The sequence below is a fragment of the Salvelinus fontinalis genome, chromosome 13 (genome assembly GCF_029448725.1).
Source record: "Salvelinus fontinalis isolate EN_2023a chromosome 13, ASM2944872v1, whole genome shotgun sequence".
NCBI classification, from domain to species: domain Eukaryota; kingdom Metazoa; phylum Chordata; class Actinopteri; order Salmoniformes; family Salmonidae; genus Salvelinus; species Salvelinus fontinalis.
In genome coordinates this window covers 25233369-25258872 of record NC_074677.1, presented here as the reverse complement: position 1 = coordinate 25258872, position 25504 = coordinate 25233369, and the positions used below count along the sequence as shown (strand labels likewise).

The window sequence follows — 25504 nt, the reverse complement described above, 5'->3', positions numbered from 1 at the left end:
GCCACCTATTGAGTTGGGACAACAGTTCTGAGCAATGAGTGGACCAGACAGCAAAAATACAAATGTTTTATTACAATTTGTAACATCTAAACATTAGACAGGTTTTTGGCCCATTAAAGGGAAACAGTACAGAAGCAGATAAAGAGCAAGCAAAGCATTAAAGCTTAGAGGATTAGGTTTGACACAGATAACACATTAACAAGAGTACACCACTTACATCTCTTACCTCCACTAGATAGCTTTCTGAAATACGTCAGTGCTTTCAGAGATTCAGCTGACCAATTTCACAAGATGACAAACCATACTTCACTTCTGATGGTAGAAAACAAACAGTTAACCACTTAATTTACATAACAAGAGATATTTCTGAAATACTAATTACTTTACTTAAAAGACCTTATTGGAGGGCGCTGCCAATAAACTGCCACCTCCACTTTGGTCTTTAAAGTCCCAAAGGATGGGATATGTTGCTAATGTGTGCAAAGGAAAAATGAGATGTGCAAGGTGTGGTGGGCATCATGAGTAAGGAAAATGTGGACCTGATACTAAAGTTAAGTGTTGCAACTGTGATGGTGAGCATAGTGCAGCATATGGGGGATGTGAAGTACCAAAACAAGCCATGGAAACACAGAGGTACAAAGTAACGAATAATGCATCCAATGCAGAGGCTGTTTGTGAAATGAACAAGCCTTTTGATTGAAATGCTGGCTCCAATACATCAGTGGTGGCTGCTTCTAGGATGACTATAGCCCATGGCGCCTCAGCCTGGTGCAATGTGATATGAAAACAATAATGCATGGTTACAGAGAAATCGTACAGAGAAATTGTAAATCGTATAGACTTCATAGCGTTCTTGTGTAGAACAATCGATATGGGTCAGAAGAGGAGCAGGACTGCACGAATAATGGAAGTAGTGAAGGCAGCTCAAGAATTACTGAACATTACTGAAGTTTCAGTACCATTGATACATCGGATGTTGAATCATAATCCGGATAATGATCAGAATACGTTTGATGTATTATACTTTTTGTCATCCTTCAATGGAATACTAGAAGCCTTATTGCAAATGGTCAAGAGTTTAAGAAATATGTGATTGATTTAGAGATTAGAGAGATGTGGCTTAGACCACATCTTGATTTTCTTATTCCTGTTTATTGTTCAGTCAGATCTGACAGAACAACTGGTCAGGGTGGAGGATGCGCTACGTTCATAAAGGAAGGTCTTGCATATCGTAGTATTTCTGTTCAACCTGAATATAAATGTGATGTTTGAAATCTACAGTAGGGCTATTAATATTAAGCTGTTCAAGTTGTACAATTCTTGTCGTGAACTATCTGTAGTGACGTTTGATGAAATATCAGGAGAATTGGGCTCTACAGAGATATGGTGCAGCGACTTTAATACACATAATAGTTTATGGGGAAGCACACATACTGTTGCTAATGGTATGATTGTCCAAGAAATGATGGAAGCAAGAGCATTAGTATATCTTAATGATGGATGTGGTACCAGAGTTGATGATGTTAGAGGAGTTACATCCTGCCTGGACCTCACAATGGCTTCTAATGCTGTTGCAGCCATGTGTGAATGGAAGGTAATGGATGATTTTGCTATTTGGAGTGATCATTTCCCAATTTATTTTGTACCATGCCTGGTGATGTCAGTATTCCAGATAGGATACCATTCAGAAGATGGTGCTTTCCTAAAGCGGACTGGGAAAAGTTTGGAGAACTTTGTTAAAAGTCTGTTGGATAGTTGTGTTTAGAGGATCCCGTTGATGTTTGTGCTGCCTCTTGTCACTTCTCTAATTTTGAGTGCAGGGAACTTGTGTATATACCAGTGGGTGACAAAAGAAAGGTGGTTCCTTGGTGGACTGAAGATTGTACTTTGGCTATTCAAGAAATAAATAGGACCTACAGAGTATTACGTAGGACTTTGACTTCTGAGAATCTACTTGATTTCCAAAGGAAGAGAGCTTTAGTACGTAGGGTCATTAAGTCTGTCAAGAGAAATGCATGTACACAGTTCTGCTCCACAATAGGCAGGAGTACTGAGCTGGGAAAGTTGAAGATGACTGGAAGAAGCAAGAACACTCAAATTCCAGTTTTGGTTGATGGTGATAATCTGGCTGTATTAGATAAAGAAAAAGATGACATGTTGGGGAAGTCATTTGCTAATGAACATAGTGGGGTTACTTTGAACAAAGTGTACAAGCAGCGCAGGCATGCGATTTTAAATGCTCATACTAATGTGTATAAGAAGAGGGATATTGTTCACTTGTCATTGGATGCTGATGTTACATTGCATGAGGTGTGATTAGCCCTTTTTGGCTGTGGATGTGTACAGTGTATTTGTCACGATCGTCGTAAGCATACTCGGACCAACGTGCAGCGTGATCTGGGTTCCACATATTTATTGGAGTGAAACGCACAAAAAAAAAACAATAAAGAATAAACGATACGTGAAGCTCAAGCAGTGCTCACAGGCAACTACACAGAAACAAGATCCCACAAAACATAGTGGGGAAATGGCTACCTAAATATGATCCCCAATCAGAGACAACGATAAACAGCTGCCTCTGATTGGGAACCACACCAGGCCAACATAGAACTAAACAACCTAGATAGGAACACCCCCCCCTAGTCACACCCCGACCTAACCAAAATAGAGAAGAAAACAGGCTCTCTATGGTCAGGGCGTGACAGTTTTCGGAAAGTATTCAGGCCCCTTTACTCCACATTTTGTTATGTTACTGCCTTATTCTAAAATTGATTGAATAGTTTTTCCCCCCTCATCAATCTACACACAGTACCCCACATTTACATAAATATTCAGAGCCTTTATTCAGTACTTTGTTGAAGCACCTTTGGCAGCGATTACAGCCTCTAGTCTTCTTTGGTATGTCGCTACAAGCTTGTATTTGGGGAGTTTCTCCCATTCTTCTCTGGAGATCCACTTAAGTTCTGTCCGGTTGGATGGGGAGCGTTGCTGCACAGCTATTTTCAAGTCTCTCCAGAGATGTTCGATAGGGTTCAAGTCCGGGCTCTGACTGTGCCACTCAAGGACATTCAGAGACTTGTCCTGAAGCCACTCCTGCATTGTCTTGCTTAGGGTCGTTGTCCTGTTGGAAGGTGTACCTTCGCCCCAGTCTGAGCTCCTGAGCGCTCTGGAGCGGGTTTTCATCAAGGATCTCTCTGTACTTTGCTTCATTCATCTTTCCCTTGATCCTGACTAGTCTCCCAGTCCCTGCCGCTGAAAAACATCCCCACAGAATGATGCTGCCACCACCATGATTCACTGTAGGGATGGTGCCAGGTTTCCGCCAGACGTGGTGCTTGGCATTCAGGCGAAAGAGAATCTTGTTTCTCATGGTCTGAGTCCTTTAGGTGTCTTTTGACAAACTCAAAGCGGGATGTATTGTGCCTTTTACTGAGGAGTGGCTTCCGTCTGGCCACTCTACCATAAAGGCCTGTTTGGTGGAGTGCTGCAGAGATGGTTGTCCTTCTGGAAGGTTCTCCCATCTCCACAGAGGAACTCTGGAGCTCTTTCAGAGTGACCAGCAGGTCCTTGGTCACCTCCCTGACCAAGGCCCTTCTCCACCTGATTGCTCAGTTTGGCCGTTGGGCCAGCTCTAGGAAAAGTCTTGTTGGTTCCAAACTTCTTCCATTTAAGAATGATGGAGGCCACTGTGTTCTTGGGGAACTTCAATGCTGCAGGCAGGTTTTGGTAAAATCCTGTCTCGGAGCTCTACGGACAATTCCTTCGACCTCATGGCTTGGTTTTTGCTCTGACATTCACTGTCAACTGTGGGACCTTATATAAACAGGTGGGTGCCTTTCTAAATCATGTCCAATCAATTGAATTTACCACAGGTGGACTAATCAAGTTGTAGAAACATCTCAAGGAGTGGCGTAATGGTCTATGGCACTGATTCGCAGTGCTAGAGGTGTCACTACAGACCCTGCTTCTATCCCTGGCTGTATCACAACCGGCCGTGATTGGGAGTCCCATAGGGCGGCGCACAATTGGCCCAGCATCGCCCGAGTTAGGGGAGGGTTTGGTCGGGGTAGGCCGCCATTGTCAATAAGAATTTGTTCTTAACTGTCTTGCCTAGTTAAATAAAGGTTAAATAAAAAATTATAATGGAAACAGGATGCACCTTAGCTCAGTTTCAAGTCTCATAGCAAAGGGTCTGAATACTTAGGTAAATAAGTTATTTCTGTTTTTAATTTTTTAAATATTTGCAAACATTTCTAAAAACCTGTTTTCGCTTTGTCATTATGGGGTATTATTAGAATAAGGCTGTAACCTAACAAAATGTGGAAAAAGTCAAGGGGTCTGAATACTTTCTGAATGCACTGTACAGCCCCAAGTTATGATAAATTGTGTTATGCAATGTTTAAGCATCTCCCTGATGAGGTCATAAATATTATCCAGGGATTATTTACACTAAATAAAAATATAAATGCAACATGCAACAATTTCAACAATTTTACTAAGTTACAGTTCATAAAAGGAAATCAGTACATTTAAATAAATTCATTAGGCCCTAATCTATGAATGTCACATGACTAGGCAGGGGCGGAGCCATGGCCCACCCACTTTGGAGCCAGGTCCATCCGCTGGGAAGCCAGGCCCAGCCCATGAGAATTTGTTTTTCCCCCCAAAAGGGGCTTCATTACAGACAGAAATACTCCTCAGTTTCGTCAGTTGTCCGGGTGGTTGGTCTCACACGATCCCGCAGGTGAAGAAGCTGGATGGACGTACTGCCAAAATCTCCAGTACGTCCAAAACAACGTTGGAGGCAGGTTATGGTAGAGAAATTCACATTCAAATCTTTGGCAACAGCTCTGGTGGACATTTGTGCAGTCAGCATGCCAATTTCACGCTCCTTCAAAACTTGAGACATCTGTGGCATTGTGTTGTGACAAAACTGCACATTTTAGAGTGGCCTTTTATTGTCCCCAGCACAAGGTGCACCTTTGTAATGATCATGCTGTTTAATCAGCGTCTTGATATGCCACACCTTTCAGGTGGATGGATTATCTTGGCAAAGGAGAAATGCTCACTAACAGGGATGTAAACAAATTTGTGCACAAACTTTGAGAGAAATATGTTTTTTGTGCGTATAGACAGTTACTGGGATCTTTTATTTCAGCTCATAAAATATGGGATCAACACTTTACATGTTGTGTTTATATTGTTGTTTAGTATAGATAACACAAAACAAACAAAAGCAGGCGTAGAGGCTTTTGCCCACCTCTCTCTCACAGATTGACGATCATCATTTGGCCCCACCTGTGTGCTTATCAAGGCTTCACAAGGCTTCCTGGCAGAGAATTTGGCCCAGTTGCTGCTGCCCCCTGGTGATGGAGTGTAGAAGTGGTAGTGTAGTATCTACTAATGCTCCTAAGACCTAAACTACCTAATCTATTCCAAAACACTTCTTTCCTTCCTCCCTCACTCCTCTCTTCTTCCCTCAGGTTATGGCGGCAGAGACATTCAGTCTTGTCTCTGCTAGTGCTGGGCACCCTCTTCTCCATCGCCTACTCTGTTAAAGGAACACATCAGAAGGTGAAGTATGTGTGTGTGTGTGAGCAGCCCTGTCCACACATCATCAGGGGTTGCTAATTAACATCCCTAAGACTTTATAAAACTGTTGTCTCCCAAGACCACAAGCTGAAAAAGAGTATTAAACTTAACACGCATTTACCTTCACCTGACCTATTTACCACATGTCCACATGCCCTATTTAATCAGTACATTAGCTGTACCACATGAACAGCTAATATACTGAGTACACACACACACGTGCGCCCTGTACCAAATTAACAACTAATGTACCACAGCAAAAGTGGCTCGAGATCCAAATAGAATTGCTTTAAAGCTGCAGCAATAACCATATTATTTACCATATTAGACTCTTAAGCTCTAGTCCTAAGGTGTTACGTCATTAATTCCTGATAAGCCTAAAAACAATTGGACATGGCTGGCACTTCTCACCCAGGCTTTTTACTAGGTGATGAGAGACACTGCTGCTGCTACTGTTTTCCCGAGTTCACAGGGGTTTGCTGGGAAATAGAGTTCCGTGCCAAAAAACCTCCACAGTGTTCCCGTAATCTACACCATTACTGGCCCTTCCAGAAAACAACCTGTCTGCCCATGCTTGAGGAGGAGGTGTTGGTCCATATATGATGGAGGGAGAGATGGGTGGCAGAAGATGGAGGGAGGGAGAGAGGGAGAAAGGGGGAGAATAAGGGAGAGAGGGAGAAAGGGAAAGAGAAAGAGGGAGAGAGGGAGGAAGAAAGGGAGAGAGGGAGAAAGGAATAGAGCAAGAGAGAGAGCTGATGAAGAGTAGGGGAAATAAACTGGGTAGGAACTGGCTTCCTTGAAGAAGAAGAATGATTCTGTTCTTCTCTGTTTGTGTTGTTCTGAATCTGAACACTCCTACCCTACGGCCCTGTCCTCTAAACTCTCAACAACAGACACCAGCTTATATTCTCTATTTTATATTCTCACTCCCTCTCTCTCTATCACTTGCCCTCTCTCACCCCTGACACTCTCTGCTCCTTCTCTTTCTCTCTCTCTATAACTTGCCCTCTCTCGCTCCCTCTGCCCCCCCCCCCCCCCTCTCTCTCTCTCTCTCTCTCTCTCTCTCTCACTTGCTTTCTTTCCCCCTCTCCCCACTGCTCCCCCTCCCCTCTCTTACCGTGGTGCACTTTGACTTTCTGCCTCTCACGCTTTGCACTGCCTCCTATTTCTAGAGTAGGGTGCACACACCCACCCTCCCTCCCTCCTAGTGTCTCTCCTACTTACATTTTTTTCACTCTGCCTGAGTCTCTCATGGCTGACAGTCTCTCTGTCTCTCTTTGTCCTGATGTGAAGCTGACACTGTCTGTCCCCTGTGTACAGTATGTGCAACACATGGAGAAGAGGTTCCTGTGGTGTGCCTACTGGGTAGGCTTGGGTATCCTGTCCTCTGTGGGACTGGGGACTGGCCTGCACACCTTCCTCCTCTACCTGGTAAGAACTCTCTAATTTACCATGCAATACCATGTGTCCACTATGCTTAGCTTGAGCCCAAGAACGCTTTCATATTCTGTGCAATACATGTTAATGCATAATTTGAGACTTTAAGAACACGTGCATATATACCCTACAAATGCATGCTCATATTTAAATAGCATAAGAGCACCTAAGAATGTTTCATATACCATGCAAAATCTATTCATACTCAAGTTGAAATATCCCCAGTGTCTGTTGTAAGTCTACACCTGTTGTATTCGGTGCAAGTGACAAATAAAATGTGATTTGATTTGACGTTACTCAAGTCAGTCACACTGTGTATGATGCCCATCTCAAACTCAGTGTTGATGTTTTGTGAGTTGCTGCTAAGAGACGAGGGTCTGTAATAGGCTGTAATAGAAGGTTGGAACATGGCTAAAAGTTCAAGGAGATTCCCTGTGTCTCAGAAGAGTGTGTGTGTGTTTTTGTGTATGCATGCGTGTGTGAACGTTTGTGTGCGTGCATGCGTGATGTGTGTGTATGTACGCTAATGTGTGTGTGTAGAACATTGTGGTGTTAAAATCTCCTCAGTGAATAGGTACACACTGCGGCGGGGCGGACGGGCGGGTAGCAGTAGTGTTTTGACAGGCAGTCCAAAAAAAAACGAGCGCACTCAGTGACCCCACTGACTGAGTTCATGCAAGGCTAGCCAACCTTTTTCTCCTCCCTCCCTTTATTTCTTTTTCTTCTCTCTCCCTCTCCCTCTCCCCCTCCCTTTCCTCTCTCTCTCTGCTTCTCTGTCTCTCTCCACCCCTCCCTTTCCCTGTTTTGAGTGGCAGTGTGGAGCAGAGGAACAGGGGCTGGCTGGCTGGTAGTCTTTACCAAACATGTTACCAAACATCTGGTAGTCTTTACCACTCTGAGAACACTATTAACACTGAGCCACCCATCTGTCATTTGGGAGCAGCGTAGTCGCAGTCCCATTGCATAGCCAGTGGAGCTGAACTGGAAACTGTTAAGTGTGTCCTCCATTCTGTGTTTTTGAAAGCCAACTCTTTCTGTGCTCCCATATGTAATTTGAGAAGTTTTTATTTTGTTATTGTTTTGGGTGATCTGACTTACTTTCCAAAACGCCAGTCTGTTTTTAAAGGAGGATGTCGCCATCTAATGGTATTTTGTGGTAATGGATCAGCAGTTTTTCAGTGCTGTTTGAGGAATCCGTTAAAGTTGCCTGCTTTAGAATGTGAAGCTGATTCACGCTGCTGTATTTATGGTGGCTATAGACGGGTGGGTTGTTTAGCAACAAAACCGATCCGTGCGCAACTTTGGGGCAAAACAGAGGGGTTGGCTCAGGCTTACATTCAAAATTCATTATTTGACAACATGTAAACTATATTTCATTTCCAAATGTTTATTGACAACATAAAAACAAATGCATCATTACAGTTGTTGGTTAGCTAGCTAGGGAATTTTAGCCATATTAGCATAGACGTGACCTAAGTCAAAACACCTCAAAACAAGACATGGTATCAAGAACAAGATACAACTAGCTGAAACGAGCCACTAAATATTCCCCACGTGGCAGCTTATTGTCATTGTTGCTAGCTATCTGATGTTCAGAATCATAGCAACACACAGCAGTATTTCCCCCCTGTATTCATTTAACAGCGGCGCACCGTCAGAAATTCATTTTCGGGGTGGAAAACCGCTGTGTGTGTAAACTTAAGCAGACAGAAAGTTTGTAGAAAAGATCATTGTTACATATTTTTTCATAGTATAATCTTTTATAGTTTTTATTTTGGTGATTTCTAGTTAAGATTTAGGAGTACTTTTGGCATGGCTGGATAACCGATTGGGGTCCTCATAGATTTCTTTATAATGTTTAACCATAAGAACACAGAATTAGCCATGGCAAAATACGTAGAATTGCAGGAAATTTGCTTTTACACTTCAACATTTTCTGTCAGCTCCATGACAAAATGTGTACAGTCGTGGCCAAAAGTTTTGAGAATGACACAAATATTAATTTCCACAAAGTCTGCTGCCTCAGTTTGTATGATGGCAATTTGCATGTACTCCAGAATGTTATGAAGAGTGATCAGATGAATTGCAATTAATTGCAAAGTCCCTCTTTGCAAATGAACTGAATCCCCCAAAAACATTTCCACTGCATTTCATCCCTGCCACAAAAGGACCAGCTGACATCATGTCAGGGATTCTCTCATTAACACAGGTGTGAGTGTTGACGAGGACAAGGCTGGAGATCACTCTGTCATGTTTATTGTGTTTGAATAACAGACTGGAAGCTTCAAAAGGAGGGTGGTGCTTGGAATCATTGTTCTTGTTCTCTGTCAACCATGGTTACCTGCAAGGAAACATGTGCCGTCATCATTGCTTTGCACAAAAAGGGCTTCACAGGCGAGGATATTGCTGCCAGTAATATTGCACCTAAATCAACCATTTATCGGATCATCAAGAACTTCAAGGAGAGCGGTTCAATTGTTGTGAAGAAGGCTTCAGGGCGCCCAAGAAAGCCCAGCAAGTGCCAGGACCGTCTCCTAAAGTTGATTCAGCTGCGGGATCGGGGCACTACCAGAACAGAGCTTGCTCAGGAATGGCAGCAGGCAGGTGTGAGTGCATCTCCACGCACAGTGAGGCAAAGACTTTTGGAGGATGGCCTGGTGTCAAGAAGGGCAGCAAAGAAGCCACTTCTCTCCAGGAAAAACATCAGGGACAGACTGATATTATGAAAAAGGTACAGGGATTGGATTGCTGAGGACTGGGCTAAAGTCATTTTCTCGGATGAATCCCCTTTCCGATTGTTTGGGCCAACCGGAAAAAGCTTGTCCGGAGAAGACAAGGTGAGCGCTACCATCAGTCCTGTGTCATGCCAACAGTAAAGCATCCTGATACCATTCATGTGTGGGGTTGCTTCTCAGCCAAGGGAGTGGGCCCACTCAGAATATTGCCTCAGAACACAGCCATGAATAAAGAATGGTACCAACACATCCTCCGAGAGCAACTTCTCAATCAATCAATCAATTTTATTTTATATAGCCCTTCGTACATCAGATAATATCTCGAAGTGCTGTACAGAAACCCAGCCTAAAACCCCAAACAGCTAGAATGCAGGTTTAGAAGCACGGTGGCTAGGAAAAACTCCCTAGAAAGGCCAAAACCTAGGAAGAAACCTAGAGAGGAACCAGGCTATGAGGGGTGGCCAGTCCTCTTCTGGCTGTGCCGGGTGGAGATTATAACAGAACTATGCCAAGATGTTCAAAAATGTTCATAAGTGACAAGCATGGTCAAATAATAATCATGAATAATTTTCAGTTGGCTTTTCATAGCTGATCATTAAGAGTTGAAAAACAACAGGTCTGGGACAGGTGGCGGTTCCATAACCGCAGGCAGAACAGCTGAAACTGGAATAGCAGCAAGGCCAGGCGGACTGGGGACAGCAAGGAGTCACCACGGGCGGCAGTCCCGATGCATGGTCCTAGGGCCCAGGTCCTCCGAGAGAAAGAAAGAGAGAAGGAGAAAATTAGAGAGAGCCAAGATTTTCAAAATGTTCATAAATGACAAGCATGGTCAAATAATAATCAGGAATAAATCTCAGTTGGCTTTTCATAGCCGATCATTAAGAGTTGAAAACAGCAGGTCTGGGACAGGTAGGGGTTCCATAACCGCAGGCAGAAGAGTTGAAACTGGAATAGCAGCAAGGCCAGGCGGACTGGGGGCAGCAAGGAGTCACCACGGCCGGTAGTCCCGACGTATGGTCCTAGGGCTCAGGTCCTCCGAGAGAAAGAGAGGAGAAAATTAGAGAGAGCCAAGATTTTCAAAATGTTCATAAATGACAAGCATGGTCAAATAATAATCAGGAATAAATCTCAGTTGGCTTTTCATAGCCAATCATTAAGAGTTGAAAACAGCAGGTCTGGGACAGGTAGGGGTTTCGTAACCGCAGGCAGAAACAGTTGAAACTGGAATAACAGCAAGGCCGGGCGGACTGGGGACAGCAAGGTGTCAGCATGCCCGGTAGTCCTGACGTATGGTCCTAGGGCTCAGGTTCTCAGAGAGAAAGAGAGAACGAGAGAATTAGAGAGAGCATACTTAAATTCACACAGGACACTGGATAAGACAGGAGAAGTATTCCAGGTATAACCAACAGACCCTAGCCCCCCGACACATAAACTACTGCAGCATAAATACTGGAGGCTGAGACAGGAGCGGTCAGGAGACACTGTGGCCCCATCCGAAGAAACCCCCGGACAGGGCCAAACAGGAAGGATATAACCCCACCCACTCTGCCAAAGCACAGCCCCCACACCACTAGAGGGATATCCTCAACCACCAACTTACAATCCTGAGACAAGGCCGAGTATAGCCCACAAAGGTCTCCATCACAGCACAACCAAGGGGGGGCGCCAACCCAGACAGGAAGTTCACGTCAGTAACTCAACCCACTCAAGTGACGCACCCCTCCTAGGGACGGCATGAAAGAGCACCAGCAAGCCAGTGACTCAGCCCCAGTAACAGGGTTAGAGGCAGAGAATCCCAGTGGAGAGAGGGGAACCGGCCCTGGAGAGACAGCAAGGGCGGTTCGTTGCTCCAGAGCCTTTCCGTTCACCTTCACACTCCTGGGCCAGACTACACTCAATCATATGACCTACTGAAGAGATAAGTCTTCAGTAAAGACTTAAAGGTTGAGACTGAGTCTGCGTCTCTCACATGGGTAGGCAGACTGTTCCATAAAAATGGAGATCTATAGGAGAAAGCCCTGCCTCCAGCTGTTTGCTTAGAAATTTTAGGGACAATTAGGAGGCCTGCGTCTTGTGACCGTAGCGTACGTGTAGGTATGTACGGCAGGACCAACTCGGAAAGATAGGTAGGAGCAAGCCCATGTAATGCTTTAAAGGTTAACAGTAAAACCTTGAAATCAGCCCTTGCCTTAACGGGAAGCCAGTGTAGGGAAGCTAGCACTGGAGTAATATGATCAAATTTCTTGGTTCTAGTCAGGATTCTAGCAGCCGTATTTAGCACTAACTGAAGTTTATTTAGTGCTTTATCCGGGTAGCCGGAAAGTAGAGCATTGCAGTAGTCTAACCTAGAAGTAACAAATGCATGGATTAATTTTTCTGCATCATTTTTGGACAGAAAATTTCTGATTTTTGCAATGTTACGTAGATGGAAAAAAGCTGTCCTTGAAACAGTCTTGATATGTTCGTCAAAAGAGAGATCAGGGTCAAGAGTAACGCCGAGGTCCTTCACAGTTTTATTTGAGACGACTTTACAACCATCAAGATGAATTGTCAGATTTAACAGAAGATCTCTTTGTTTCTTGGGACCTAGAACAAGCATCTCTGTTTTGTCCGAGTTTAAAAGTAGAAAGTTTTCAGCCATCCACTTCCTTATGTCTGAAACACAGGCTTCTAGCGAGGGCAATTTTGGGGCTTCACCATGTTTCATTGAAATGTACAGCTGTGTGTCATCCGCATAGCAGTGAAAGTTAACATTATGTTTTCGAATAACATCCCCAAGAGGTAAAATATATAGTGAAAACAATAGTGGTCCTAAAACGGAACCTTGAGGAACACCGAAATGTACAGTTGATTTGTCAGAGGACAGACCATTCACAGAGACAAACTGATATCTTTCCGACAGGTAAGATCTAAACCAGGCCAGAACTTGTCCGTGTAGACCAATTTGGGTTTCCAGTCTCTCCAAAAGAATGTGGTGATCGATGGTGTCAAAGGCAGCACTAAGGTCTAGTAGCACGAGGACAGATGCAGAGCCTCGGTCTGACGCCATTAAAAGGTCATTTACCACCTTCACAAGTGCAGTCTCAGTGCTATGATGGGGTCTAAAACCAGACTGAAGCATTTCTCCCAACCATCCAGGAACAGAAGACGAACAATGCCTTTTCCAGCGTGATGGAGCACCTTGCCATAAGGCAAAAGTGATAACTAAGTGGCTCGGGGAACAAAACATAGATATTTCAGGTCCATGGCCAGGAAACTCCCCAGACCTTAATCCCATTGAGAACTTGTGGTCAATCCTCAAGAGGCGGGTGGACAAACAAAAACCCACAAATTCTGACAAGCTCCAAGCATTGATTATGCAAGAATGGGCTGCCATCAGTCAGGATGTGGCCCAGAAGTTAATTGACAGCATGCCAGGGCAGATTGCAGAGGTCTTGAAAAAGAAGGGTCAACACTGCAGATATTGACTCTTTGTATCAACTTCATGTAATTGTCAATTAAAACCTTAGACACTTATGTAATGCTTGTCATTATACTTCATTATTCCATAGTAACATCTGACAAAAATATCTAAAGACACTGAAACAGCAAACTTTGTGGAAATTAATATTTTTGTCCTTTTGTCCACGACTGTACAATTGCAAAAAACTGCTTTAGAATTGCAACATTTCCTCTCAGCTCCATGGAAAAATGTATAGAATTGCAGTTAAGTAGCCTCTTTTTGAGCCATAAAAAAGCTTGCTTATTGCTTAAAGCACACCTGCCTGATAATATGGTATGGTGCCACAGGCTATGGTAAAAAATTATTTTGGTGGTTTCTTGGGTGGTTTTATACATTGATGGCGTCGGCAACATTTGATTTTAACAAATGTTTTAGTTAACCCTTTATGCTTTGAATCAGCCTATATGGATAGGGATACATTTAAATGTTTCTTATAGAAGAAATATGAAATGCATAACCATGGTAGCAATTGGAAGGGAACAGTTTTGAGATTATGACTAAATTATTAGACCAAAGTTGAGGACACAACAGTTCACCAGACACAAGACTGAATCCAAACATAACACTGTTGATTTAATGTGCATTTTACATGTACTTTTCGCCTCATTTGTTTACAACGAAATCAGTAACATGATAAGAATATTCCTGTACAATGTGAGGTAGTTGGTGCAACATAAGACAATGACAAGGGTTTGAGTGAGAGGACTATCTGGTGTCTCCAAGTGACTACACACCTCTCTAAAGTGTGCACAGTTCCTAAGTAATTTCAATGCACTTTTATGACTCAAAGAAAGTCTTTAACTATAAGGTGTTTTGTTGAGCTCTCCTAGCTTTGCCATTGAGGAACTGAAGCAGGCACACTTATAGTTGTTTTATTTGGAAAACAACCCCACATCCCCTCCCCCACACAATTAATGTTGTTGTTTACGCAATCCAAAAACGGTCCATTATAAATCACAATCTGGGTCAGGTGGGCATCATTTGAAATTATGTTATATTGCCAACATGACTAGCTAATTATAAAATACAATATTACAGTGTTATGCTTTCACAATGCAATTCAGGGAAACAGATCATCATTTTGGTGCGCATAGAAAGGGGTCATGATTGCATTTAGGTGCTTGTGCCGTGGCTAATTTTCTTCACAGTGGACAAACAGGCTCATTCTGTTTCAGAACTACCAAGGGTATGACGACATGTCATCTCGAAATGTGATATGGAAGTGGGAAGTGCACATTTGGACTCATAGATGTTTTGTTTGCTTGTATGACATCAAAGGGGTATTTATTATAATCCTCAATGTCTTCTTTCAAAACACATAGACTCCTCTTAATTTACAGCGTTTCCCTCACTCAGACAACAAAGAAGTTGCCCAATTAGCGGGAGGAATGGTGCAACTGCTTGTCACGTAAGGTGCTCAAGTTCAGAACAGCTGTCATTTAAAACCCATACAGCAGTGTGAAGCACAGAGGCAGAGCTGTATAGCATGTTACTGTACAGACACTGCGTTTCAATGTAGGAATTATGACAGTCTTGTTTTGTTTTTAAATCCCCCGTGACACCCCCTTCCTTGACTTTTGCCACTGCTGCAACAACAAAACATCTATGAGAAACACTGCATAGCCTTTTACCTATTTGCGTGCATACTTTTTGTGATGTTGCGTCGGAAGATTTGGATCATTGTGGGTTTGTGCTCTCCTACTCACAGAGGCCTTGGTAGAACCATAGACTTATGGTTAGAACACTGCTCCTTATCTGATCAATCTTGTTCTGACGATTACAGAAAATGTTCACTACTACAGGAAATCCTATGTATGTCGGTTATGAGTTTTGCAATGTTCGCAATGTTTGATGGTTGCATTGACATATTTTCCCTTTCTAGATAGTGTCTTCTACTTCACAATGTTTGATGCATCTTTCCTGCTTGGGTTCACAGGGTTCACTGTAAACCCACTTTTGTGAGCAGTAGTTGGCACCATTTGTCTGTGAATGTGAATAAGATGCTGTATGCAGTGCATGTAGAGCAGGGATGGGCAACCCTTTCGTAGGCCTGCGGACCAACTAATTAAAGAAATCACATTTTATTTGTCACATGCACATGGTTAGCAGATGTTAATGCGAGTGTAGCGAAATGCTTGTGCTTCTAGTTCCGACAATGCAGTAATAACCAACGAGTAATCTAACCTAACAATTCCACAACTACTACCTTATAAACACAAGTGTAAAGGGATAAAGAATATGTACATAAAGATATATGAATGAGTGATGGTACAGAACGGCATAGGCAAGATGCAGTAGATGGTATCGAGTACAGTATATACATATGAGATGAGTAATGTAGGGTATATAAACATAAAGTGGCATGGTTTAAAGTGGCTAGTGATACATGTATTACATAAAGATGGCAAGATACAGTAGATGATATAGAGTACAGTATATACATATACATATGAGATGAGTAATGTAGGGTATGTAAACATTATATTAAGTGGCATTGTTTAAAGTGGCTAGTGATACATTTTTACAAAAATTTCCATCAATTCCCATTATTAAAGTGGCTGGAGTTGAGTCAGTATGTTGGCAGCGGCCACTAAATGTTAGTGGTGGCTGTTTAACAGTCTGATGGCCTTGAGATAGAAGCTGTTTTTCAGTCTCTTGGTCCCTGCTTTGATGCACCTGTACTGACCTCGCCTTCTGGATAATAGCGGGGTGAACAGGCAGTGGCTCGGGTGGTTGTTGTCCTTGATGATCTTTTTGGCCTTCCTGTGACATCGGGTGGTGTAGGTGTCCTGGAGGGCAGGTAGTTTGCCCCCGGTGATGCGTTGTGCAGACCTCACTACCCTCTGGAGAGCCTTGCGGTTGTGGGCGGAGCAGTTGCCGTACCAGGTGGTGATACAGCCCGACAGGATGCTCTCGATTGTGCATCTGTAGAAGTTTGTGAGTGCTTTTGGTGACAAACCAAATTTCTTCAGCCTCCTGAGGTTGAAGAGGCGCTGCTGCGCCTTCTTCACAACGCTGTCTGTGTGGGTGGACCAATTCAGTGTGTCCGTGATGTGTACACCGAGGAACTTAACTTACTACCCTCTCCACTACTGTCCCGTCAATGTGGATAGGGGGGTGCTCCCTCTGCTGTTTCCTGAGGTCCACAATCATCTCCTTTGTTTTGTTGACGTTGAGTGTGAGGTTATTTTCCTGACACCACACTCCGAGGGCCCTCACCTCCTCCCTGTAGACCGTCTCGTCGTTGTTGGTAATCAAGCCTACCACTGTAGTGTCGTCCGCAAACTTGATGATTGAGTTGGAGGCGTGCATGGCCACGCAGTCGTGGGTGAACAGGGAGTACTGGAGAGGGCTCAGAACGCACCCTTGTGGGGCCCCAGTGTTGAGGATCAGCGGGGTGGAGATGTTGTTACCTACCCTCACCACGTGGGGGCGGCCCGTCAGGAAGTCCAGTACCCAGTTGCACAGGGCGGGGTCGAGACCCAGGGTCTCGAGCTTGATGACGAGTTTGGAGGGTACTATGGTGTTAAATGTTGAGCTGTAGTCGATGAACAGCATTCTCACATAGGTATATATACACTACCGTTCAATATATATATATATATATACATATACCTTTTGAACGGTAGTGAATATATATATATATATATATATATATATATATACACTACCGTTCAAAAGTTTGGGGTCACTTAGAAATGTCCTTGTTTTTGAAAGAAAAGCACATTTTGTCCATTTAAAATAACATCAAATTGATCAGAAATACTGTGTAGACATTGTTAATGTTGTAAATAACTATTGTAGCTGGAAAAGGCAGATTATTTTATGGAATATCTACATAGGTGTACAGAGGCCCATTATCAGCAACCATCACTCCTGTGTTCCAATGGCACATTGTGTTAGCTAATCCAAGTTTATCATTTTAAAAGGCTAATTGATCATTAGAAATTATGCAATATTGTTAGCACAGCTGAAAACTGTTGTCCTGATTTAAAGAAGCAATAAAACTGTCCTTCTTTAGACTAGTTGTGTATCTGGAGCATCAGCATTTGTGGGTTTGATTACAAGTTCAAAATGGCCATAAATAAATAACTTTCTTCTGAAACTTGTCAGTCTATTCTTGTTCTGAGAAATGAAGGCTATTCCATGCAAGAAATTGCCAAGAAACTGAAGATCTTGTACAATGCTGTGTACTACTCCCGTCACAGAACAGCGCAAACTGGCTCTAACCAGAATAGAAAGAGGAGTGGGTGGCCCCGGTGCACAACTGAGTAAGAGGACAAGTACATTAGAGTATCTAGTTTGAGAAACAGACGCCTCACAAGTCCTCAACTGGCAGCTTCATTAAATAGTACCTGCAAAACACCAGTCTGAACATCAACAGTGAAGAGGTGACTCCGGGATGCTGGCCTTCTAGGCAGAGTTGCAAAGAAAAAGCCATATCTCAGACTGGCCAATAAAAATATAGGATTAAGATGGGAAAAAGAACACAAACCCTGGACAAAAGGCCAACATCCTGGAATCGCCTCTTCACTGTTGACGTTGAGACTGGTGTTTTGCAGGTACTATTTGATGAAGCTGCCAGTTGAGGACTTGTGAAACTTTTGAACGGTAGTGTATATAATATAAAATGTATCTATACATATATATATACATACATACATACATACATACATACATACATACATACAGTACCAGTCAAAGTTTGGACACACCTACTCATTCCATGGTTTTTCTTTATTTATACACATTTCTACATTGTAGAAAGTAGTGAAGACATCTAAACTATGAAATAATACATATGGAATCATGTAGTAACCAAAAAAGTGTTAAACAATTCAAAATATATTTTATTTTTGAGATTCTTCACATTTTTATTTTCTAAATGTTTTATTTAACTTTTATTTAACTAGGCAAGTCAGTTAAGAACCAAATTTGTATTTACAATGACAGACTACTGCAGGGACGGAAGCCTGGGATTAAAGAAGGTAGAGACAACAATACATCAGGCAAAGCAGCCACAACTGTCAGTATGAGTGTCCATGATTGAGTCTGAATGAAGAGATTGTACTAAAACTGTCCAGTTTGAGTGTTTGCTGCAGCTCGTTCCAGTCGCTAGCTGCAGCGAACTGAAAAGACGAGCGACCCAGGGATGTGTGTGCTTTGGGGACCTTTCACAGAATGTGACTATAGCCAACCTTTGCCTTGAAGACAGCTTTGCACACTCTTGGCATTCTCTTAACCAGCTTCATGAGGTCAGCTGGAATGCTTTTCAACTAACTAACAGGTGTGCCTTGTTAATTTGTGGAATGTCTTTCCTTCTTAATGCATTTGAGCCAATCAGTTGTGTTGTGACAAGGTATGTGTAGTATACAGAAGATAGCCCTATTTGGTAAAAGACCAAGTCCATATTATGGCAAGAACAGCTCAAATAAGCAAAGAGAAATGACAGTCCATCATTACTTTAAGGTAAGTCAATATGGAAAATTTCAAGAACTTTGAAAGTTTCAATTGCAGTCGCAAAAACCATCAAGCGCTATGATGAGGACCGCCACAGGAGAGGAAGTTCATTAGAGTTAACTGCACATCAGATTGCATCCCAAACAAATGCTTCACAGAGTTCAAGTAACAGACGCATCTCAACATCAACTGTTCAGAGGAGACTGTGTAAATCAGGCGTTCATGGTTGAATCCACTACTAAAGTACACCAATAAGAAGAAGAGTACTGCTTGGGCCAACACAAGAAATGGACATTAGACCGGTGGAAAACTGTCCTTTGGTCTGATGAGTCCAAATTTGAGATTTTTGGTTCCAACCGCCATGTCTTTGTGAGACGCAGAGTAGGTGAACGGATGATCCCCACAGTGAAGCATGGAGGAGGAGGTATGATGGTGTGAGGGTGCTTTGCTGGTGACACTGTCAGTGATTTATTTAGATTTCCAGGCACACTAAACCAGCATGGCTACCACAGCACAGCGATACACCTTCCCATTTGGTTTGCGCTCTGTGGGACTATCATTTGTTTTTCAACAGGACAATGACCCAGAACACACCTCCAGGCTGTGTAAGTGCTATTTGACCAAGAAGGAGAATGATGGAGTGCTGCATCAGATGACCTGGCCTCCGCAATCACCGACCTCAACCCAATTGAGATGGTTTGGGATGAGTTGGACCGCAGAGGGAAGTAAAAGCATCTAACAAGTGTTCAGCATATGTGGGAACTACATCAAGACTGTTGGAAAAGCATTCCTCGTGAAACTGGTTGAGAAAAGCTGTCATCAAGGCAAAGGGTGGCTGTTTTGAAGAATCGGAACACTTTTTATGCTTACTACATGATTCCATAGGTGTTGTTTCATAGTTTTGATGTCTTCACTATTATTCTACAATGTCAAAAATAGAAAAAATAAAGAAAAACCCTTGAAAGTAAGTGTGTCCAAACTTTTGACTGTTACTTTTTTGCCCCACTGTATATGACCGTATTTAGTCAGCCACCAATTGTGCAAGTTCTCCCACTTAAAAAGATGAGAGAGGCCTGTAATTTTCATCATAGGTAAACTTCAACTATGACAGACAAAATGAGAACAAAAAAAATCCAGAAAATCACATTGTAGGATTTTTTATGAATTTATTTGCAAATTATGGTGGAAAATAAGTATTTGGTCAATAACAAAATTTCATCTCAATACTTTGTTATATACCCTTTGTTGACAATGACAGAGGTCAAACGTTTTCTGTAAGTCTTCACAAGGTTTTCACACACTGTTGCTGGTATTTTGGCCCATTCCTCCATGCAGATCTCCTCTAGAGCAGTGATGTTTTGGGGCTGTTGCTGGGCAACACGGACTTTCAACTCCCTCCAAAGATTTTCTATGGGGTTGAGATCTGGTATACTTCTTCTCCCCACTGTATATATACTCAGCAAAAAAAGAAACGTCCCTTTTTCAGGACAATGTCTTTCAAAGATAATTCATAAAAATCCAAATAACTTCACAGATCTTCATTGTAAAGGTTTTAAACACTGTTTCCCATGCTTGTTCAATGAACCATAAACAATTAATGAACATGCACCTGTGGAACGGTCGTTAAGACACTAACAGCTTACAGACGGTCTGTAATTAAGGTCACAGTTATGAAAACTTAGGAAACTAAAGAGGCCTTTCCACTGACTCTGAAAAACACCAAAAGAAAGATGCCCAAGGTCCCTGCTCATCTGTGTGAACGTGCCTTAGGCATGCTGCAAGGAGGCATGAAGACTGCAGATGTGGCCAGGGCATAAATTGCAATGTCTGTACTGTGAGACGCCTAAGACAGTGCTACAGGGAGACAGGACGGACAGCTGATTGTCCTCCTGTAACAACACCTGGACAGGATCGGTACATCCGAACATCACACTTGCGGGACAGGTACAGGATGGCAACAACAACTGCCCAAGTTACACCAGGAACGCACAATCCCTCCATCTGCTCAGACTGTCCGCAATAGGCTGAGAGAGGCTGGACTGAGAGCTTGTAGGCCTGTTGTAAGGCAGGTCCTCACCAGACATCACCGGCAACAATGTCGCCTATGGGCACAAACCCACCTTCGCTGGACCAGACAGGACTGGCAAAAAGTGCTCTTCACTGACGAGTCACGGTTTTGTCTCACTAGGGGTGATGGTCGGATACGCGTTTATCATTGAAGGAATGAGCGTTACACCAAGGCCTGTACTCTGTAGCGGGATCGATTTGGAGGTGGAGGGTCCGTCATGGTCTGGGGTGGTGTGTCACAGCATCATCAGACTGAGCTTGTTGTCATTGCAGGCAATCTCAACACTGTGCGTTACAGGAAGACATCCTCCTCCATCATGTGGTACCCTTCCTGCAGGCTCATCCTGACATGACCCTCCAGTATGGCAATGCCACCAGCCATACTGCTCGTTCTGTGCGGGATTTCCTGCAAGACAGGAATGTCAGTGTTCTGCCATGGCCAGCAAAGATCCCGGATCTCAATCCCATTGAGCAAGTCTGGGACCTGTTGGATCGGAGGGTGAGGGCTAGGGCCATTCCCCCTAAAAATGTCCGGGAACTTGCAGGTGCCTTGGTGGAAGAGTGGGGTAACATCTCACAGCAAGAACTGGCAAATCTGGTGCAGGCCATGAGGAGGAGATGCACTGCAGTACTTAATGCAGCTGGTGGCCACACCAGATACTGACTGTTACTTTTGATTTTGACCCCCCCCCTTTGATCAGGGACACATTATTCCATTTCTGTTAGTCACATGTCTGTGGAACTTGTTCAGTTTGTCTCAGTTGTTGAATCTTGTTATGTTCTTACAAATATTTACACATGTTAAGTTTGCTGAAAATAAACGCAGTTGGCAGTGAGAGGACGTTTCTTTTTTTGCTGAGTTAAAAAAATAAAATATATATACTCAGTCGGGGTCTCAACTTACTGTTGACAGTTAGAGTAATAGAATACACAAGGTGAAATTTCTAAATTTGGTGGGCATCAGCCGTCACTAAATTAGCCCATGTCGGCCCATGATTGGTAAGTTAGTCTAGCGAGCCATTCATGATGAGTTCTGTTTTTTTGTGGGCCCCACCACCATCAAATTCGCCCATCTCTGATGTAGAGGTGCTCTCTCCTTTACGAGGTAGCACCATTAGACTCCGTTATAGCAGTCCTATAGAGTCACTGAGAGGTCATGATGTCACAGGGATTCCTATCTAAGCCAGAGCTTCCTGTGGACATTGTACAAAACAAGATGCTTCCTAAGGACATAAAGGGCTCTGCTTATGAGGCGTCTTGTGACTTGAGTGTCATCATGTGACTCACTTCCTGTGTCTGATATAGTGGCATGAGATGAGACAGAGGCCTCTGTTCTAAAAGGCAATGTCTTTTCTATTCATTTATGTCTAAAATGTACAGGATGTGGCACTCTCCTGATCACAGTGGTGATTCTGTATGATATCCCAATAGTGTGTTGTACCATCAGCACTCAGCAGAGGGAGATAGAGTCAGAGCTGAAGTTGTCCTGATACTGACTCACTCAGACAGTGAATAGGAGGATCTCCTGTTCACTGACATTGACATTTCTCCACTCGTCTCCTTTGTGTTTGTGTCCCAGTGAGACTGTGAGCTATTGAGTATATATGGACAAGAATGGCTATTGGATAAACACACACACATGCCTCCTGTCCTAGGTTGAAGAGTTTGGGGCGGCAGGTAGTGGTTAGAGCATTGGGCCGGTAACCGAAAGGTTGCTGGATCGAATCCCAGAGTTGACAAGGTAAAAATCTGTTGTTCTGCTCCTAAACAATGCAGTTAACCCACTGTTCTCCGGTAGACCATCATTGTAAATTGGAATTTGTTCTTAACTGACTTGCCTAGTTAAGTAAAGGTTAAATATAAAATATGATTCACCCAGCTGCTTAGAAAGTACTGCTCTTAAAAACAATAGAGTTGTGAATGCACCTCAAACCCAGAGGGTCGGCAGAGAGACCATGATGACCTTAGTTTTCCTGTTGTGTGTTCAGTCTCAGCTCAGACACATGACTCAGCGCTCCTGCTTCTGGACCATCTGCTCCAGCAACACAGCCTTTATTTACAGAGCCTATCCCCTCTTTACTTGACCCACCCTCTCAACCCATCCACCCACACAGCGGGCACAGCTCTCACAGCAGGGGCCTGGGGTGGAGGCATCCCTGTGCCATGGCACATGAGAGGGGGAGGAAGGAGGGGATGGAGGAAGGGGAGGCATGGTTCCCCACTAACTGGATCTCTGACACAACAGTCTCCACTCCCAGGGGGTTTAGGTCCCAGAATACAGACACATCCTACACACACTTCTACGTCTTTGTACTATACCTGAGCCTATCAGCAACTATGATGAAAGTGGTGATGATGATGAAGAATATGAGTGATTACCCTCTTGTCACAGCATCTAGAGGAGTTATTTTGTTTGTCTGTATCATGTGTTTTCTAATGTCAACCACGACTGATGTGTCAGTATACCATATGAATCCAGCTTTAATGGGCCTGGGTGATGGATGATTGGGACTTGGGGAAATCCAGGCAAATCTGTAAATAGTTTTGACGAGAGCTCATTTGAGTCATTCACCATTAAGTTGCATTCAATAATGGCTGTTGTCATTAAGTAATTATGGGAAGCTTAGAAAATTGCTGTGATTAAGAGTAAATCAACAGCAACAAAGCATTAAAAAAACATTATATTCGAAGTCGAACACATTTGTGTTTGGATAAAAGAAACCACGTGCCCCAGGGCTCCGCCCTCCAGCCCCCATCCCTTCAGATTGCTTATGACATGTTCATATGCTAAGGCAATGTGTAGAATAGCTGGAAATTAGCTTTAAAACTGCAACGGTTTCTCTTATGATATGTGAAGAATAGCATGAGATGAGCTATAAAATAGCAAATTTTTCTCTGCCCCAAAGGCAAAATGTGCAGAATTGCAGGAAATGTGCTTTAAAACAGCAAAATGTTCTCTAAGCCTCATTAAAAAAATGTGTAGAATAGAATGATAAAACTGCACATTTTTCTCTGCGAACAGAGGTACGGTAGGTGCCCCAGGGCGCCAAATGTGGTAGTTTGGCCGTGTGTGTGTGTGTGTGTGTGTGTGTGTGTGTGTGTGTGTTTTATGACAATCACTATAATGTCAGTTAAACCTCCAGAAAACGCTAGCTGTTCTTGGGATTATAAAAATACTATAGTGTTTGTCTAAGCAGTGTGATTTACCATGTCTTTCAGAAATATCCCAGACGATTAGGTGATCCAAGATGGCGTAGCAGTGAAGACGTGTTTTTGTTCGTCCTCTCGTGTACTTTTGTATTTCTCTTCTTTTTTGTATATATTTCAATTTTATTTTCATTCTTTTCCATTTTAATTCGATTATACCTTCCGGTAACCTGCCTCGCCCAATGTGATACGGAATCGCTATTATTTTTAATTTTAGAACACATTCAAGAACAACCAGAAGCTAACAAGCTAATTAGCTACAAGCTATTTAGTCATTGTTAGCCACTGCTAGCAGCTTTTACCTTCTGCACAGATACCAGCCCTGTTTTTAGCCTGGATAATACTCGCCAATCTACCAGTATTGGACTGTCTCTCCACTACAACAACGGATTCCTGCCGTAATCCCTGGACCACTACTTCTGATCTTCACAGCTAGCTAGTGGCTAACGCCCCTGCCACGAAGCTAGCACCAGTTAGCCGTGAGCCAGGCGCATCTCCCGGCTAGCTAAATTCTACAATACCTCTTTCGCCATCTGGCTTGGATCCTCTGTCGACACGGCGCCCCGCCGCACCACCACGACTGGTCTGCCGACGAATACTCCATCCACTGTGCCTTCAACCCGCCTCCGTCGGAGCAGACGCTCCTTCTAGCGCCGGGCTGCTAACTTTAAACGCTGTGTCGCCCACGTGCTAGCGTAGTAGCGACTACTCCGCGGCTTCCCTGTTCCATCTACTGCTGCCCCCTGGACACTATGATCACTTGGCTACATAGCTGATGCCTGCTGGACTGTCCATTCATCACGGTACTCCATTCTGTTTTCATTTTTTATTTGTCGGCCCCAGCCGCGAACTCAGGCTCTGGATGTAGTTAATCCGACCCTCTTTGCCTAGTCATCGCCATTTTACCTGATATTGTTGTGTTAGCTGATTAGCTGTTATTGTCTCACCTGTTGTCTTAGCTAGCTCTCCCAATCAATTCCTGCGATTACTTTATGCCTCACTGTATGTCTCTCTCAAATGTCAATATGCCTTGTATACTGTTGTTCAGGTTAGTTATCATTGTTTTAGTTTACAATGGAGCCCCTAGTTCCACTCTTCATACCTCTGACACCTCCTTTGTCCAACCTCCCACACATGCGGTGACCTCACCCATTATAACCAGCATGTCCAGAGATACAATCTCTCTTATCATCACCCGGTGCCTGGGCTTACCTCCGCTGTACCCGCACCCCACCACACCCCTGTCTGCACATTATGCCCTGAATCTATTCTACCCCAACGCTCTAGGCGACCAGTTTTGATAGCCTTTAGCCGCACCCTCATCCTACTCCTCCTCTGTTCCTCGGGTGATGTGGAGGTAAACCCAGGCCCTGCATGTCCCCAGGCACCCTCATTTGTTGACTTCTTTGATCGAAAAAGCCTTGGTTTCATGCATGTCAACATCAGAAGCCTCCTGCCTAAGTTTGTTTTACTCACTGCTTTAGCACACTCTGCCACCCCTGAT

The 25504-nt window shown here is 43.4% G+C and overlaps 1 protein-coding gene across 2 annotated transcripts in view; it reads left to right on the top strand.

Annotated features, from left to right (window-relative positions):
- Window positions 1–25504, top strand: part of LOC129868298 (vacuole membrane protein 1-like) — a 111961-nt gene that overhangs the window by 15637 nt on the left and 70820 nt on the right. For both annotated transcript variants that reach the window (XM_055942147.1, XM_055942148.1), the window contains exons 4-5: window positions 5484–5574; window positions 6913–7023. In XM_055942147.1, the coding sequence (XP_055798122.1) occupies window positions 5484–5574; window positions 6913–7023 (202 nt within the window). The remainder of the gene's footprint in view (window positions 1–5483; window positions 5575–6912; window positions 7024–25504) is intronic.